This window comes from Martes martes (assembly GCF_963455335.1).
Source record: "Martes martes genome assembly, chromosome: 9".
In the NCBI taxonomy this organism is placed as follows: domain Eukaryota; kingdom Metazoa; phylum Chordata; class Mammalia; order Carnivora; family Mustelidae; genus Martes; species Martes martes.
This window is the reverse complement of record NC_137896.1, coordinates 43,917,071-43,935,477: the sequence shown is the minus strand read 5'-3', so window position 1 is coordinate 43,935,477 and position 18,407 is coordinate 43,917,071. Positions and strand designations below refer to the sequence as shown.

At 38.8% G+C, this 18,407-nt stretch overlaps 1 protein-coding gene across 2 annotated transcripts in view; it reads left to right on the top strand.

Moving 5' to 3' along the window:
• RALGAPA2 (Ral GTPase activating protein catalytic subunit alpha 2) overlaps positions 1 to 18,407 on the top strand; it is a 317,564-nt gene that overhangs the window by 105,961 nt on the left and 193,196 nt on the right. The window contains exons 14-17 of one of the 2 annotated variants that reach the window (XM_080812607.1): positions 2,244 to 2,355; positions 8,157 to 8,394; positions 10,607 to 10,771; positions 14,293 to 14,433. In XM_080812607.1, the coding sequence (XP_080668733.1) occupies positions 2,244 to 2,355; positions 8,157 to 8,394; positions 10,607 to 10,771; positions 14,293 to 14,433 (656 nt within the window). The remainder of the gene's footprint in view (positions 1 to 2,243; positions 2,356 to 8,156; positions 8,395 to 10,606; positions 10,772 to 14,292; positions 14,434 to 18,407) is intronic. The other variant, XM_080812608.1, reaches the window with a different exon arrangement.

The window sequence follows — 18,407 nt, the reverse complement described above, 5'->3', positions numbered from 1 at the left end:
TTTCTCAGACTTCCTCTGGAGGAGAGACAGTGGGGGGTGGAGGGGAGGGGGAGGGGCACACAATGTCTGGGGCCATAGCCAATGGCAGCTTAGACTAGGGCTGTAGCCAGGGAAGTGCTAAGAAGCAGTCCTGAAATGGTGAGCAGCAGTGTTGTGTGAATGGTTAACAGTACCGCCTGTGTGAGAAGATGGGGACAGTGTCAGTAGTAAAGAGTGCAGGAAACCCTGTTCCTCAGTGCAGGGACAGCATACATGCATAATTTCCCATGTTCCCATGGGAGTTTTATACTCTTGGAGCATTTTTGAGGAGGAAGGACCAAAAGTCAGTGTTTCACAAAATACAAAGAAACAAGCTGGAGTCAACTGTTAGGAAGGATTTTTCTAAACTGGAGATGATTTTTTCATCCTCATTTTCTTCCAGAAAACTGTAGGAATATCATGGCTTGCCAAACTTTCTCGTAGGTTCAGAAATTAAATTAAACCTGTGTCTTTGTCAGTCATTGCTTTGGTCAGGTTTGCTTTTTTTTTTTTTTTTTTTTTGAGAGATTTATTTATTCACTTGAGAGAGAGAATGCATGAGTAGGGAGAGGGACAGAAGGGAGGAGAGAGAAAGAGAATCTCAAGCAGATACCCTGCTGAGTGTGGGACCTGATGCAGGGCTCGACCCCACGACCCTGACATCATGAGCTGACCCAAAACCAAGAGTAGGATGCTCAACTGTCTTAGTCACCCAGGCACCCCCCAAGTTTGCATTTTTTGATAGCAGTTCCCATGACTGAGGTTTTATTTGAAAATTATCGTATTTCTTGTTCTTGTCATGTTCATAAGATGAGTAAGTAACCTTTCATGTGGAAAGGATTGTTTTTTGTTGTCTTAAGCATCACATAAATGTGAGCAGGCCGTGGTGATGCTGAGGCCTGCGATGGGCCTGGTACCCCAAATATGGTGAGGGACATGCTCTCCCTAAGTCTGCACCATTTCTTCCCTCATCGTCCTCTAAGCTCTCTGCTCCAAACACATGCACCCACATCTCCCATGACTTGAGAGCTCTTGTTATTCCATGCTTCCAGAAACCATAGATGGTGTACACACAAGCAAACAACTAGAACAAAGTTCCAGATGTTGCCAACAGATAACCCAGGGATGAAAATCAAATGGGGTTAGCTACAAATAGGGTAAGAAACCCTCTTTGTAGATGTCATTGTACCATGAGAGAAGCTTAATTAGATTCCACATCGTGTTAAATAGAAAATACTGTCTCAATATATGGAAGTACGAGAAAAGTATAAAGGAACTGTGATTTGGAGATTTCATCATCTGACCTGGACTGGATGACTCTGTCCAGTTCCCTATCTTATCATGAGCAAGCATGTAGGCCAATGAGAAAGCTCCAAAGATGAATGAACTGTTAGTGGGTAAAGCCTTGAAGGAGAAGTTAAAAGGTATGATTCCCCTCAAAACAAACAGACCTCCCTTATATACAAAAGATATGTGTTCTTGGTTTGCATGGAATTCCAGAAAGGGAAAAGTAAGTAAACACTATGAAATGAAGAATGTAACTTAGTTGTGAGAAAGAAAAATGCCCTTTGGCTGTTCTGAAGAACTTACCACTATTAATATAATTAGCAGTGTTACTTTGTGTCTTCAGTGCCCTCTTGCAAACCCAGCACCTTCCAGGCACAAAACTCCATGCCTTAAAGTGACCAAAAGTGACCTTTCCAAACCACCCTACCTGTGAGTTCCTCTGGAGTTCAGTCATAGTATGATACTGGCTGCATACCTCCCCAGAATGAGGACCAGAGTGTCCGTTTTATTTCCTACCACAAAGATAAATGGGGAGACCTCACAGGTTAAGTAAAATAATGGATGGGAAAATTAAAGGTTGCTGCATACATTCAAATGGGCACAACTATTCACTGAGCACTTTTAAGGACTGGTATAGTTGGAGAAACAGTCTTGCCTCCCTGTTGGAACGGGATAAAATTAGGCTAGGTTGATACCTGTTTTATCCTGCCTATTGATGTGGTTGTAGGTCACATATTTTTAGAACTTTTGTAACATAAGGTGGTTTATTTTGATAAAATATGGTATTCATTCTGTAATTAGCACTCAGATTATTAATCCTTTTGAGTAATACATGATTATCATTGTTGCTGAATTCTTAAGAGAATTTCTTGTACCTATAAGTTAAAGTGCTTTGGAAACGTGATTAATAACGTGAGCTTTTATTTTGGGTGGCCCAGGGAACAGATGTTGCAAATACTACTCAGGATAACAGAAGCTGTCATGCAGAAGCCAAAGGATAAACAAATAAAGGACTTGTTTGCCCAGAGCTTGGCAGGGTTACTATTTAGGGTAAGTCTTTTTTATTAAAACACTGCAAATGCAAGAAATGAATCAGATTTTATAGCAAAATAGTTTTAATCATTGAGAATTTTAAGAGTAAAATTAAACTCTAAATTTCTAGAAATTTCATTGTAAATTTTCATTTTTAGCTTTGCCTTAAAGGTTGTAATCTATTCTTTACAATTAGTGCTTGACTTCTTCTAGGCCTTCCCACCTGTCTGCCATTTACTTCCTCTTTTGACTTGCTTGAGTTTGGTAGAAATTAGGAAGATAACAAGAGCTGATGTCCTTGGTAGAGGACCAGGTAGATTTGAGGAAGTAAAAGGTAAATGGAAGCATAGGAATGCGAGGGATAAAGTCAGGAAGCGATTCAGACTAGAAATAAAATTAAGAGTAATTAGTCCAAGAGTCATTGGGCTATGTGTTTCAAGCCACAGATGGAGAGATGTTGTGTCCTAAAGAGGAGAGGTTCATCTCCATGGTTGGTAGAGGAGAGGAATCATCCAAAGATGCTGAGAAAAGGTGGCCAGGGAAATGGGAGGGAAGCTAGAGGAGCATGTGTCTAGACACCTGGAGACAAGGACTGGGGAAGAGGAGAATGGCCAGTTGACATTTGCTTTGACAAGATGTTGCTGACTGATAATAATCTAGGCCCACTTGGGAATGGATGGAGGAGAAGATGAGAGCTGGGCAGTAGAGGTAGCAAATATAGTTAAGGCTTTGCAGAGGTGGGAGGGAGGAGGAAAAGATGAGCTAGCTGAGTGGACAACATGCATGGAAGCCACAGTTTAAGGTGGGTGGTTTTAAAGTCTTTTTGCTTGCAGTGAGAAGGGTCCAATGAGGACAGCCTGGGGGAGAGAGAAGAGAAGTAAAGACATAAAGTCCTGGATAAGGTGAGCAGGACTGGGCTGGCCTTAACAGGGAGCAGAGAACCAAAGAGATGGTTATGTCTTGTACATCTCACACAATGGGAAGGGTCAAGAACCTGAGTAGTCTGACATCAGACTAAAAGGAAAAGAAGAGGAAGTAGATGTTGAACTAACTGCATAGGAAGTAAAAGTTTTAAAGGGTAGCCTATTGCAACATTTCTCTAGAAAGCACTAGTATTTATGGGATACACAGAATTTATGGAGCATTTCTGAAGGAGAACAGTATGAAAGGACTCTGGAAAAGTGTAACATTTTATACAAATAGAGACAGTGCAATAAATGGGCCTGCTTTAAGGAATCTGGTAGAAGATAGTATGGTGGATCATGAGCTAGAAGTGACAGTTGTAGGAAGGAGAAGTCAGTTTCTCCCCTCAGTTGACTTGAAGTGATTTTGGAGGATATATACTGAGAGCATATGTAGAATACAGGTAGGAAATAGAGGGTGACACAAAGAAAAACTTGTTCTTTAAATAATAGTTATATATTTGCACTGTAACACAAGAGAACCCAACTCTTCATATTAATTTTTAATAATTTAATGTGATCGAATGCTCTTGGCTTGATGAAAAATATATGGAGGCTACAGAAATAATTGGCATGTACTAACTTGCCTCCTGAATAGTATAGTCACTCTTACTCTGATTATCTTGCCTAGTTATTAGATACATGAAGTGGTCTATACATCATTTTGTATGTGTCTAACCTTCTCTCAAGGGTGGTACTGACCACTTGCTTTGCTTCCCACCTGGAGTACAGATACTCTGCTCACTTGGCTCTGACTGTCCTGGAGAGTTTCACTGTCAGCTCCTTCTCCGTCTCTAGCCCTGAGGGGACTGGAGCTGCCAAGTGAAGTGGACTGAAGCCAGGCTCAGGCTAGTGGGTGCTTGGCCCTCATTCCTCACCAGTTGTCTGGCCCTGCATCCATGGGATGTATTGGAATTGGAGCAAGAACTTGTCACTGAATTAAACAAGAATCTATTGTGAAGTTGTATTTTTTGGTTTGTTTGATTAGTTTTGGTTTGGGAGAAAAAGTCCCCCTTATTAATGGAGAATCTTGTCAGATCTTGAAAGTTAGTTTTAAGTCCATGATTATTAATGCTTTTTGAATTTTTTTTATTTTTTACAGACAGAGATCACAAGGAGGCAGAGAGGCAGGCAGAGAGAGAGGAAGGGAAGCAGGCTCCCTGCCAAGCAGAGAGCCCGATGCAGGGCTCAATCCCAGGACCCTGAGATCATGACCTGAGCCAAAGGCAGAGGCTTTAACCCACTGAGCCACCCAGGCGCCCCTTATTAATGCTTTTGATGTCATCCTTATTATTTTAGCAGTGGTTAGATGGATCAAGAAGAATGCTTAAATTAAGAAGCAGCGTAAAATAGTAGGGAGAGGATGAGCTTTTTGGAGGTAGACAGATTCTGGGTTCTGATCTCAGCTGTGGTACTTCCTGGCTGTGTGGCCTTGAGCAAATCACCTCATCTTCCTGAATCTCTTCCCTAATCTGTCACTATCAGGAAAGGATTCCTTCTGACTCTGAAGTATTGTCATAAGAATCAGAGTGGGTTCATCTGGGATTTATGATCATCTGTTGACCTCCCAAGCCCTTTCATGGGATCCAAGGTGGGGAGAAAAATGTGAAAGGTCTGGACAGCTCGGCCAGGCAATCAAGTGGGCATCATCTTAATTCCATACTAAAATTAAACTTGCCATCAAATTGTTTGCTCATGTAGACTGTCTACAATTGCCAGATGCTTGATTTTTTAAAAATTTAAATAAGGAAACTATTAAAGGGGACAGGAAATTTTGAGTTGCCATTGTCCTTTTCTCTTTTTTGAATTTTTCCTCTGGTGTTTATAGTTTCTTCTCTCAGTAGATAACTTGGGTTGGCAGATTTCCTTTAAATGATAGTTGGGTTTTACTTGGATATTTATCAGATAATGGTGTTTGCCATAAGTGATGTTTTAATCTGTTATCAATGCTAAATAGGACCTTATGCTTGAAGCTCTGAAAGTATATCAGGAAACCTGGACTATGGTCCTTCTAGTTACAGTACGGAATTACAGAGTTCCCTAAGTGTGGTGAGTAGAGGAGTGCAGCAAGTGGTTGGTTAGGGAACGTTTTATGAATGAATGTGCTTTTTAATACAGCTTATTTGCCAAGATATATTTGATAAAACATGACTTTCAGTGCTGGAGGAACTTTGGAGATGTTCTTATTCAGCTTTTTACTTTTGACCAGAAATGACTGCAAAAAGGCAAGTTAGCTCACAAATCAAGTTAGTGACAGAACCCCGACTATGGGGCTCCCTGTTTCCCTCCTCCTAGACAAGGGTAACTTGCTGAGAGAGCAGCCTGCCTTCATACGCAAATGTGTCACCCCTGCCACCCCTCCCCTGCACACGAGGTGCCATGGTTTTGTTCTGGATGCAGGTGTGTTTAGCTGTGACTTATGATGATGATGATTTGCCAGGTCTGTGCACATGTTTCTGAGATTTGCTAAGATAAATTTAATAAACTGCAAGAAGTCTGTGTTCTGTCCTTGTTCTATAATTAGTCAATAAAGTGAAGCCAATGAAAGTTCCCAGTACAGGGCATCTTCTACCACACGAAAATTCTGCTTTTAACCTCACTGTAATGAGACGTGAGGCTGAGCGCTGGTAGCATTACCAGCCTCTCCTTTCTCCTCTTACTCCGCTGGGATTCTCTTTGATCTATTCTTTATTAATTTTATTGCATATATGCATTTTATGGTAATGCCCTCAAACTCATTTTGAAAACAGGAGTGTAAATTGAAATAAACAGAAGATGGCATTTTAGTCATAAAAATATATGTGATAAGGTCTTAGTAAAAATAAATGATAAAATTATTTTAGCTTTTTCTTTTGCATTGTTCTTTTGCATTCATCCATCTTAGAATTGGATTTTCAGTATGAATATTTAAAACCTTGTTTTCACTATGTTTAATGACTTTAGCTCAACTTTCACATTTCTATCCTTTTAAAAAGTGTGGTAAATGTGAGTTGAAACGAGAGAACAGGTACATTGCATAAGGGTCACTTTAAATATGATTTTTCAAGTGTTTGGAACAAAACTGCCTGATTACTGACTGTTTTCTATTTCTCAAAGTTTTCCTGTGTGTATGTTAAAGAAAAATTTCTCTTGTAATTAAAACACCAGTTTGCCCCTATCACATGCATAGGACAACTCCCATTGACTGTGGGAGTCTATTTGTATCTGGGATGGGCAGAAGTATTTGCAGGTTGGCACCTTAAGGAGCACATTTAGCTCTGACAACAGATCAGGGAAGTTACACAGACTTTGAATATAACTATTCCCTCTAGTAAGATTAGGAAAGCCTTTGGGGCTCACCTGTGATGGACTTGGCACTTCTTTCAAAGCAGATGTATTTTGATTTGAATTTTAAAGGATGTGGAACATTTTGGTGGAGGTAAGGAACTAGGCCATTTCAAGGTAAGGAAATATCCAGAACATATGCATAGTTGTCTGATAGGGTTGCCCATGTGACTTTATAGTGCCTTGAACCATAAGGCTAGAGGAGGGACACAGAGAAGTAAATAGACTCTTAAGGAAAGTGCTCTGATAGGGAAATGCAGAGTGTGGGACTTAGAGGCTACTTACTGGAGGCTGGGTCAGGTAGCAGTCAGGAACACCTTGGAGGAAGTAATATCCACATTGTTTCCTGAAGAATGAGAATTAAAGAGTTAAAGTTAAAGCAAAAAAGAAGGGAAGAGAGGAAGGAAGACTACATGCAAACGCCAGGAGCAGGAGAGACCAGGTCAGGGAACTGGAAGAATCTCAGCAGAAGCGTTGAATTCTTTTTACTCTTATGCTATATTAACAGGTACCTGCAGAATATGCAGCTGGAGTTCTCTAGTATGTAGGTGGACAAAGTCAGGAAACCAGAGAGGTCTGGGCTGAATATGGAGATTCAGAAGTCACCAGTATATACATATAGTAACTGGAGCCATGAGAATGGAGATCAGAACCCCTCAGTCAGTGGTGGGGTGTGCAGGAGGGGAGAAAGCCAGAGCAGTTGGTTGACTGGGGAATGAGGAGGTGCACATGTAGTGAGTATGGAACATTCTTTCAAGAAATTTGGCCTTAAAAAAATTTTTTTTTTGGCTTTAAAAGTTCTAGCTTGAGGAGAGAATCTGGCTGAAGGGAACTTTTTTGTTTGTTTTTTTGTTTTTAAGATGAGGTAGACTTGGAGCATGTTTAAATATTGATGGGGAGTTGCTGGCAAAGTAGGATAGACTGAAAAAGGAAAGGCAGGGTTAATGGAAACACAAAGACCCAGGAGGAGGTTCAGAGCAGAGATGGGAGCAAGCATAGAAGAGTAGGAACTCCTCTTCACTTACAGCCTGCAAATAAGGAGAAGCTGGGCAAACACCTGTGCCTTGTGGGTAAGGGTTGAGGGCATTCTTGCTTAATGGGTTCTGTTTTCTCTGAAGTCTGCAGTGAGCTCATCTGCTAAGAAGCAGGGAGGAGTTGGTGGGGCTGGAGGTTTACATATTTAAGAGGAGGCTAGAAACAGCCACAGTAGAGAGTGCAAGAGAAAGAGCTGTCTCAAGAAGTGGAATAGTTGTTCTGAGAGCTTTGTCTTTTCCCCAGTTACAGCGGAGGACTAGCCGCAGGCACTAGAGGGATTTTGAATCAGTAGCTTTGTTCATGATGATAACTGATTTCTCTGTAGCTCTGATCGTGGTTACAGTTGATCAAATGAATTTTGAGAAACTAAAAGAAAAACAAGATCAAGTGCTTTTTTATGTTAAAGTTCATTTTATTCATAGTAACTTAAAATATTTTGTTAAAAATCATTCTTCTTCCAAGTGAGGGTGATTCAATTCTCTTGTTGGTTGGTTCTAGACACTCATGGTGGCGTGGATCCGAGCAAACCTCTGTGTGTACATTTCTCGAGAGCTCTGGGATGACTTTCTTGGTGTGCTGTCCTCCCTCACGGAATGGGAAGAACTGATAAATGAGTGGGCCAACATCATGGATTCCTTGACAGCAGTGCTTGCAAGAACTGTTTACGGAGTTGAGATGACAAACCTACCTCTGGACAAACTAAGTGAACAAAAGGAAAAGAAGCAGCGAGGCAAAGGTACTTGCACTCTCACAGAGTACCACTGATGTCTGAGACTGAGGAGGAGTGTGTGTCTATACATATAGGCATTTCGTGGAATTTCATAAAAAACGAAACCAGCCATACAAGTGGTGTCTTTTTTTTTTTTTTTTTTTTAGATTTTTATTTATTTATTTGACAGAGACAGAGATCACAGGTAGGCAGAGAGGGGAAAGCAGGCTCCCCACCAAGCAGAGAGCCCGATGCGGGGCTCAATCCCAGGACCCCAAGATCATGACCTGAGCCGAAGGCAGAGGCCTAACCCACTGAGCCACCCAGGTGCCCCAAGTAGTGTCTTTTTAATGGTGTTATTGGATTGTGTTTTGTAGCACTCTGTCTTCTTAACAAGGATGATGAATTTATGAAGGAGCTTTGAATGAAGAAGAAAGATGAAGGGGAGTAGCAGTAGTAGCAACAATAATAATAATGGCTCATGCTTGTATGTATTTTCTCTCTTCTCCCTCATGGTAACTTCTGAGTTACCATCCCAGTATCATAGATAGAAAAACTGGAGTACACCGAGTGCATGGTGACGGACTCATTCAAGTTACATAGCTCAGAAGTAGGAAAGCTATTAGTCAAAGCTAGGCAAGTCCAGCTCCAGGCACCACACTAGAAAGACACATTCCACTGCCTGCTTAGGATAGTTAGAAAAATTCTGAATGTTTCAGATGGGTGTCATTTTGGCCTTTTTTGTGTTTCTGGCTTTAAATTGTTCTGACACCTAGAGTCTGATCAAGGTGGAAAACATCAGTGGTGGTTTCTATTGGGGACAATGATTTGTCTTCATTACTGCTTTAAGGCTGTGACATAGTCCTTGGATTAATACAGTTGTACTCCAATTTATTATGTAAAGATTTTGAGGCATATCGTAGAAGTACCTATAATACAATGGATAAAATGCGTAAGGACACTGGGGAAAAATTAAAGGTGGTGGAGTTTCAGGAGTGGTTAAAATGCCAGAATGCATGCCAGAAAACCTCCTATGCTTGCTGGGGAGGGGGGCAAGCTTAGATTTGACTCTTATCTTCACAGGGTTACAGTAGAGGATCATAGATTACAAAAGGGAAATATCCATAGCTTTTCCTGGTCCTAAGACCTGGGAAGAGTTTCTCCTCCAAAGACTCATAAAATGCATTGCTTGCTGTGGGTAGACTTCATCCTCAACAATACCCTTATTATAGACTGTATCAGCTTTTCCTGTGTGACAGATCACCCCAAAGCATAGTGGCTTAAAGTAACAGCCAATGGTTTAGATCATGACTTTATGAGTTGGCAATTTGGGCTGGACACAGTTGGGCAGTTCTGCTGGATTCATTCCTGTGTTTGCAGTCAGCTAGGCTGTCAAATAATCAGCTAGGCAGCTCTAGGGTTGGCCAGCTGTCAGCTGGGGCAGTGTGTGGGGACTTGGCCATATACCTTTCACCACCCAGCAGGCCAGCTCAGGCTTTTTTTTTGGTGAGGACTTAGGGTTGTAGGAGCAGCAACAGGACAAGCCCAGATTTTCAAGTGCATTTCAAATCTCTGCTTGTTCAGTTTTGCAACCAAAGTAAGTCTGGTGATGAAGCCCAGGGTCCTTGTGGAAGAGGACCACAGAGGATGTGGATGTGGGCAGGTGTGAACCAGTTATGCTAATAATTTAACCATACAGATATGTAATTAATTTGACTGATTTTTATAACGTCTTTGTTGCAGTCTGTGAGTGGCTTTTTTTATTTATAGGAAGGTAAACAATCTGAAGGAATGATACAGAATGAATTTAATTAATTAATGACCGTGGCAAATATTTCTCATTTATCTATTATATTGCTTTATTCTAAAAACCAATTTAAATATTCATTATGGAAATACTTGCCTTCTAAGCACGGGAATTGTGGAAACAAAATGCACTCTCAGGAGCCTGGGTGTGAAAACAACCCACAGCAGGTAGCCACAGCACATTACCTGTCCAGAAATCTCTGTCTTATTATCTTTTCTCCTGTATTTCTTTTGAATCCTTGATTACTTCTTTGAAATATTTGACCAGAGCTCTATGAGAGGAAAGCAGAGAAGTAGTATCTAATTTTGCAACAAGAGAAGCTGCTGATTATATACAGTTGTATTTATGAAATTTGCTGAGCAACACAGGCTGTGGAATGAATGATAATGAATTCAGCCTGTAAATTATTTTTCTTGTCTTATACTTTATCAGGCTGTGTTCTAGATTCTCAGAAAGGAACCACGGTGGGGAGATCCTTTTCTCTCAGCTGGCGGAGCCACCCAGATGTGACCGAGCCAATGCGATCCAGGAGTGCCACCACATCTGGGGCACCAGGAGTTGAGAAAGCAAGAAATATCGTTCGTCAGAAAGCAACTGGTAAACATTTATTTAACTATTTCTCTTAAGGTCTAGTTGCTATCTGAAGTGGATCTATAGGAATAAAATGTTTTAAAATTCCACGCAGAACTTAAATACATGGCTTTTTATTAAATGGGATATTTCCATATCTTTTAGTTGTCTGTTCCGGTTACTCTTCAAATCCATTTTTTGATAATTACTTCTGAATCTTTCATTGTGAAAAAGAAACTTGAGATGTTAGTATTGAGTGAGATATCTGTGCAAAAGAGAAAATAGATATTTTGTTTGAACCCTGAAGAAAATACATTCTCTGTCATCACACAGTTGCACCACTGTTGTTGTTGAGCACCATTAATCTTAGTGTGGCACTGTTCCAGCAAAGAAAAAGGGAATAATGCACTCCGTTTGCAGGACTGGAGGGGGAGAGTTAAGTGTTTTGCTTCTTTTGGGAAATAGAGCTTTACATGCCTGGAGCCGTTGTCCTTCTAGCCTGTTAGAACTAACAAGAACTTGACCAAGAACCCACAGTCTTTTTGACTGGTTTGCTACACTTTTCTTTAAAGACCAAAAGAGAAATCTTTAAAAAGTAAGCTTATATCCAGTATTTGATAAGAACGAATAAAGGCCCTTCTCCCTCACCCCCAATAATTTTGAGGCTGTAACTACATTTAAAACAAATTTATCTGAGTTTCCTATGTTTTTTCATGTCAGTAATACCATGCTGCTATAATTGATTTCAGCATGTTGACTGAAGAAAGTCACGATATTCTCTGGTCATAAATCAGAGTCATTTATACTCAATGTATTTTACAGTGCTTAGTAAAGTTACAGATGGCTTGGAATCCTGTTGGAGTCTTTATGAAAATCTATTATACCTAATATATTATAGCTTAAACCTAACTGTCTAATGCTCTTTGCCACAGAATTTGTTGATAATTATCACCTTATCTACATTCACCTTCTGTTCTACTTTTGCTTTTCTTCATCCTGTCCCCTGAGGAGAGACTCATTTCCTAATAACAGACAACTTTGAGGAAGGCTTACTCAATGATTTCCATTCTTGTCCCAACTCCTAAAAACTCCTTTTTTCCATTTTAATCAGAGCAGAACTTTGTGACCAAGTGGCATCATGCCACAGCTGCCCAGACTCCCTGATTCCCCTCAGGGCCCTAGAATTGCAATGATAATAAAAGTGGTCATTCAAAACACCTTGTGTAAACTCTACGTTCACATTTTAATGAGCAACAAACTATTGTATGTTGCATGCTCCTTATTCCCCTACTTGGCCAAAACACAGCTATAGACGAGATTGTATTTTAGTTTTTCAACAGGTTTCAGACCAACAATACAATAGTGGCACCGGTAGTGTTCTTAGTAATCTTTGGTGCGTTTATGCCAGCAATCTTCTGTTCATCAGTGTTCTCAAAAAGCCATGGTATTGCAGCAATAAAGACTTTTACAAAATCATGTTAAAGACATTTTAGACTATGTCACTTTAAAGTCATAAACCTGGCCTTTTTAGGATTAATTAAATTAATCAAATTTAAATTAAAAACACTTGGAACCATAATCTTTAAAAGATAATGAGATAAGAAAAAAAAGATAATGAGATAGCTATTGAGTTGGACGGACCTATTACCTTCATGTATTTTGTACACATGTATGTGTATCTTTTTTTTTTTTTAAACATTTTATTTCTTAGTAATCTCCACACCCAAGGTGGGGGCTTAAACCACAGCCGTGAAGTCAAGAGTCGCATGCTCCACCAGCGCCCCATGCATTTCCTATTCTGTTTTACACGTTTATCTTTTTAGTTGCCTGTGAAAACAATAGTCTGAAGATTTTATTATATCATGCTGTTTTATAAAATTAATTTATATAGACTAATAGTTACTATATAAATAAACTGGTTTTACTCAGTTCTGTTATTTATACATTGTGTAATAATTCACCTTTCTATCTTTTAAAAAAGACCCAGAATACTGTCATGGTAGATTTTGACTTGTGTGGAGTCTCCTGTTAATGAGACAACAGCAGCTGAGGAAGTTAGTTTTCACCACTTTTATTTAGCATTAAAGTGCTTATTATGAATGACCCGTTTGAAAGTGACTTTTTTTTCCTAATCCCATTACAAGAATAATTTAAAATCATTATATTATAATCTGGCTCACAGACTACACTTAGATTGGGAAAATGTTAGTGATGGTGATAAGATGGAAATAATAAAATAATCAATTGCGGAGTAGGGAAATGGCAATTAATTTAACAGAATCAACTACTTTGCAACTTAAAGGAAACTGACAAGGAGAGTCTTAAAAAATTATAAAGGAAAACTTTGTTCCTGAGTGTGAATTACGCTAAAATTTTAGGTGTCTAAAATGAATGATTAAAGCAAGTCAGTTTCCACACAAAAAAGTTATCCTAAGTTTTATTATTTCTAAAATATCTAGTGACCAGTTTTGAGAAAATGCAGTCATTTCACTTATAAAAGGAAAGCTCTTCTAAACACCTCTGACATTGAGAGATGAACACAACTTTTAGGAAATTTGAAGTAAGTTAGTTTGACATTTGCATGGAAGTCATTGTTCCTTAAGTATTATCTTACCCATTTGTGAAGATACTATTAATCAATTTAGATGTGGGAGAAAGAACTGGGAATTTGACAGCCAGAGAATGGGGCCTGTGGAGAGACAAGGAAGTAAAAAGTTTATTTCTCTCTTTACAAATGTATCATTCTCATTTGTATTTCTGTTTCATTAATGTGAAATAAAATCATGTAAAAATAATAAAACAGCAAGTAAACTTTTATATTTAGTTTTAAGAATAAAAGTGATCTTACTGATGGTAGTTTCATATGTATGAGGTGTATTCTCTTCCTTTGTTTTTCAGTTTTTTCAAATGGTCATTTCACTAGCAGTCTTTTGAAAACTTAAGAGCATTATAAAGTTCATACTAAGAAATTATGGATTTAATAAGCACAAAGTGTGTTATGAAAGGATGGGTTTCATGGAAATTCTAAATCTTTTGATGTTCAACTTGACTTTTATGTGTTTCTGAGGTTTTAGGACATTTAATTTTTTAAATGATTTGCTTTTGAATACTGTCAGCTCTCATTAAACCAATTTTTGAATTATTTATTATTTTAGAGCAATTTTAATCTTAGGCTAGATTTTTCCCTCCCTCCCCATGGTCTTCTCATATGTGTGTCCTTTAGGAAGGGAAAACTGATTATAATGTCTGCCCAAATAAACAACCCAAATGTGAGTCTGATACACAGCAGGAAAAAAGGAAGGCTAAACATGTAAAGCATTCTAAAATAAGATTATCTGTGAATTATCCATTCTCCCATGTCTTGAGAATGACTAAAGGTTGGTTGTATTTAGAGACTACAATTAAATACTCTTCTTTGTACTGACTTCCTTTACGTATAAAATGACTTCCTTTAAATATTGAAAGAAAGACCAGAAAAATAGAAGTAAAAAAAAGTGAAAGATCCTGATGTGCTTCTGACATAATTGTTACTTTATCTCTCCTGGAAGCTAAGCGAAGCCAGTCTATCAGCAACTGTGTCCACCTTTCTGAGGCTTTGCCTGCCACTAAAAGCGTCCCGCTCCTCCTTCACACCGTGAGCGCTCTCTTACCTGGTCTCTCTTACTCCTCTTGCTCTCACAGGCTGTCAGGTACTGTAATGCTGTCTCTTGTGTCCGTCAGTGTCCCCGGGCTTCCTGCTTGCCACTGGGCCTTGCTTCCTTTGTTAAACCCCTCCAGCCCGCCACCATGCATGCATGCCTGGCCATTGTACTTTGCACTTACTTTTAATGAATATTAATAATTGTTTTTATGTTGTTAGATGTTTAGTAGCAATTAAACAGTCAAGAAAAATTCCTTTAACACCACTGGTCTTTGCTTTCCCAGTTAAGAAGGATACAGGATTTTGTGGCCCATAGTTTTTCAAGGTGATGACTGCCTCAGTGTGCCTTCTGTACAATGCCTGCAGAACAAAAGTTTTGAGTGTGTTAGTGTCTGAATGCTTACAGTGCCTCTCTGAAATGGATAAGTGGGAAAATTCATGTAGGCAAGACTCCTTGGAATTAATAAATCATAAACATGTACAAAGTAATAATGTTTATGGAGATTCACACTGATTATTAAGATCTGAGTTAAAAAAGATGCTAAAAAGTGCAGTTTTCAAAACAAGGAAATGTTATTCTTGTGCTCCGGCCAATTAAAATTGAGTTTAGCCACATGTAGTTTGCACGCAGTGTTCTTCTGGATTATTAAGACATTATGGCACCAAAAGTGGTGATTTTTGGCACAGACCCCTCAACAATGGATCTTTCTTTGCTCTACAGTGAATAATTAAGCCCATGTTGAGTTACTTTGCAATGATTCTGTAATGAACTGAATCTTCATGTTAAAGAGGGACATGTTTTCGTGCTCTTTTTATTTTTCAGAAAGATGGTATTATAGATAGTGTATATTTAGTATCAGAGATAGCCTGCTTGTGACTTTCTGTAGCACTAAATCATGCCATACTGAAGTGAAGCAAAGCAGAATCAAACCTTCATTTCCCTGATAAGTGTGTAAGATACCATATTATTTAATTAGCAGAATATGAGGGAAGAAGTCCATTTTATTGAGATTGAGGAGTACATTTCTTAGAAAATACTTTTCTGTAGTAAGTACCAAAGGTAAAACACAGTAAGAATGGTAATATGGTCACTGGTCAGTTAAATTACTCATGAGCATTAACTAGTTGATAATTTGGTTTTCAAAAAAGTGCTACTGCCTAGAAATGATTAATAAAGCATTTTAAGTAGTTTGCTTTCTATTTGCCTGATATTCAGCTGATACATACCCAAAAGGAGCTCTTTTCATGGTGGAAAGTTTTTGTGTTTCACATTCCATTTTTTCCCCCATATAGTTCCTTTCATAAAGGTTTCTACTAGTGTGTCCAGAATATTTTCTCACAAGAAACCTATTTCTTTTCGTAATCTAATTTTGGAAACTTTTTTCTCATTCACTGTTACATTTTAGTTTACTCAGATTCTTTTTTTTTTTTTTTTTTTTTTTTTTTATTTATTTATTTGACAGAGAGAGATCACAAGTAGGCAGAGAGGCAGGCAGAGAAAGAGAGGGAAGCAGGCTCCCCGCTGAGCAGAGAGCCCGATGTGGGACTCGATCCCAGGACCCTGAGATCATGACCTGAGCCGAAGGCAGAGGCTTAACCCACTGAGCCACCCAGGCGCCCAGTTTACTCAGATTCTTGATTCCCATATATAGGTATGTAGTTCCAGCAGAAATTAAATGTAGGGGCGCCTGGGTGGCTCAGTGGGTTAAAGCCTCTGCCTTTGGCTCGGGTCATGATCTCAGGGTCCTGGCATCGAGCCCCACATCAGGCTCTCTGCTCAGCAGGGAGCCTGCCTCTCTTCCTCTCTCTCTGTCTGCCTCTCTGCCTACTGTGATCTCTGTCTGTCAAATAAATAAATAAAAAAAATTTTTTTAAAAAGAAAGAAATTAAATGTGGTTTAAAACAGTGGTTCTCAACTGGGGATGACTTTGCCCCCCAGGGAACATTTGGCAGTGTCTAGAGTCTTGTTGTCACCGCTGGGGCAGTGCCACTGACATCTAGCGGAATGCTGCTAACCAGCTGCACTGGCTCCTCAGGACGGCCCCCTCATGAAGAATTATCTGACCCAAAGTATCAATAGTGCTGAGGTTGGGAGACCCTGATTTGGAGTGAAGTGAAGCAGGATGTGCTGAGTCAGTATTTTCCTGCCTTTGTCGTCCTTATTTCTGGTTTTATAGCACAAAGGATAAAGTGACTTAGCAGCATAGTGACATTGAGAACAATCTGCTGTTCCCTGTGTTTCATCTGACAACTATCGTAGCAAGCTTCTCCTTAGTTTGATGTCATTTGTTCTTTACTATTAAGGTGATGCTGTTTTCCTTTGGAATTGTCCTATCAAGAGACTAGGCCAAGAACAGTGTGTATCAGTCCTGTCTTAGATTGTACATTCTCACTAGAGAATGTTGGCACTCTAGAGTATTAAATTTGTGTTCCAGTTTAAATCCTAGTTTGTTGACATATCTTGATTACCGTTGCTAAGTATAGATAATGGGTAGATAGATGTATATCCACCTATCCATAGTATGCAGATACTATTAATGTTGACTTTCTGGCCACAAGTTCTTTACTATAAAAATGATATAATTTTGTTTTCATTTGTTAACATTTCTTGTTTTGTTTCTAGCCTATATGACTATACAACATGCCAAAATTGCTTTAAATACTATAAATAGTAGAGAATTACTTACCTTCAGCCACTATTATATTTATTCTAGTCCCTATAGGGTTCTTTATTTGGTGGCATCAGACTTTTGGTTGCGAAAGTAAAAACCACCTGTATTCCACTTATATGAATAGCTACATAAACATGTGGGAGGTAGAACTGGCAGTTTCGGTGATTTTCCTCTTTCTCCTTTGTGGGAACCGTTCTTTCCAGCAGTTTTACAATTTTAACTGGTTTTATGTTGGGACATTTTTCAATCTGTAGTGGTTATAGGCCATGTAAATGATAGATTTTATTTTTGTTTTGGGGCCACTGTAATAGTAGTAATTAGAGGATCAATGATCTTCCCTCATTCTAAAAGAGACTCAGTGGTACCTAAGTGAAAGCCTTGTTTAGCTGCTTCTGCTTCTGCTTCTCAGGCTTTCAGGTAGTACCTGTGTATGGACTGACTCATAGTTGGACCTCCTAAGAAACCCCAAGATGTTGAGTTGACTTACATCTCTTGTGCTTTTTATAGGGCCAAGTCAGTATTATGTACCATGCTTTAAAGGAAATTACACTATTAATTTTGTCTTTGCAACTCTGCATGAGGGACAAATGAAACCCAGAATTTTGGTAATTGAAGAATGAGTCTCACACTTCATTTAATATGATTGGTTAAGGAAGCCTTAGATTAAAAAGTGAGTGAAATTTCTTTGAAAAGTAGTCAGACATCTGGAATACATAGAAGTTTCTAAAGACTTTGCACAGTTAATTTAATCATGTGGATTTTTCTCTCAGTGGGAAAAAGATGAAGTAATTCTAATTTGGTCATTTTCCTGGTGTTTTGAATGGAGCTTTAGAAAGCAACGATTTAATAGTAGTGTTGTGTAACTTACACTGTCAAGAAGCTAGAAGGTTAGTACTTTTAAAATTTGGGTTATTGGGTTAGCAGTGCTTGAGAGAAAGTGAATGATTTGGTGAGCCTGAGATAGAATTTAGCTCTTTGATATGATTCAAACAAATTGTGTGATACTCAAAAGAGAAAATTCATTAGACCTACCAGAATGTATACTGTAATTTTTCTATAACTCAAATTGTTCATTTCTGTTTGATGATCAGATAATCCTATATCTTGATATTTGTATATTGGTGTTAAAATAGCCTTAATTTGTTATGAAAAAACAACTGCCCCAGCTGACACTGGAATGGGAGCAGTTTTAACAAGCAGCTTTCTTAACAAATAAAAAGCCAGCAGAGGGAGCTCAAGAACTGCTTAAAAAAAGAAAAAGTACTAAGAAAATATTTTTGGTATTCATTTGTTCATTATGCAAGACATATATTGAGTATATACTTAGCATAAATTGTGAGAAAAGCCAAGA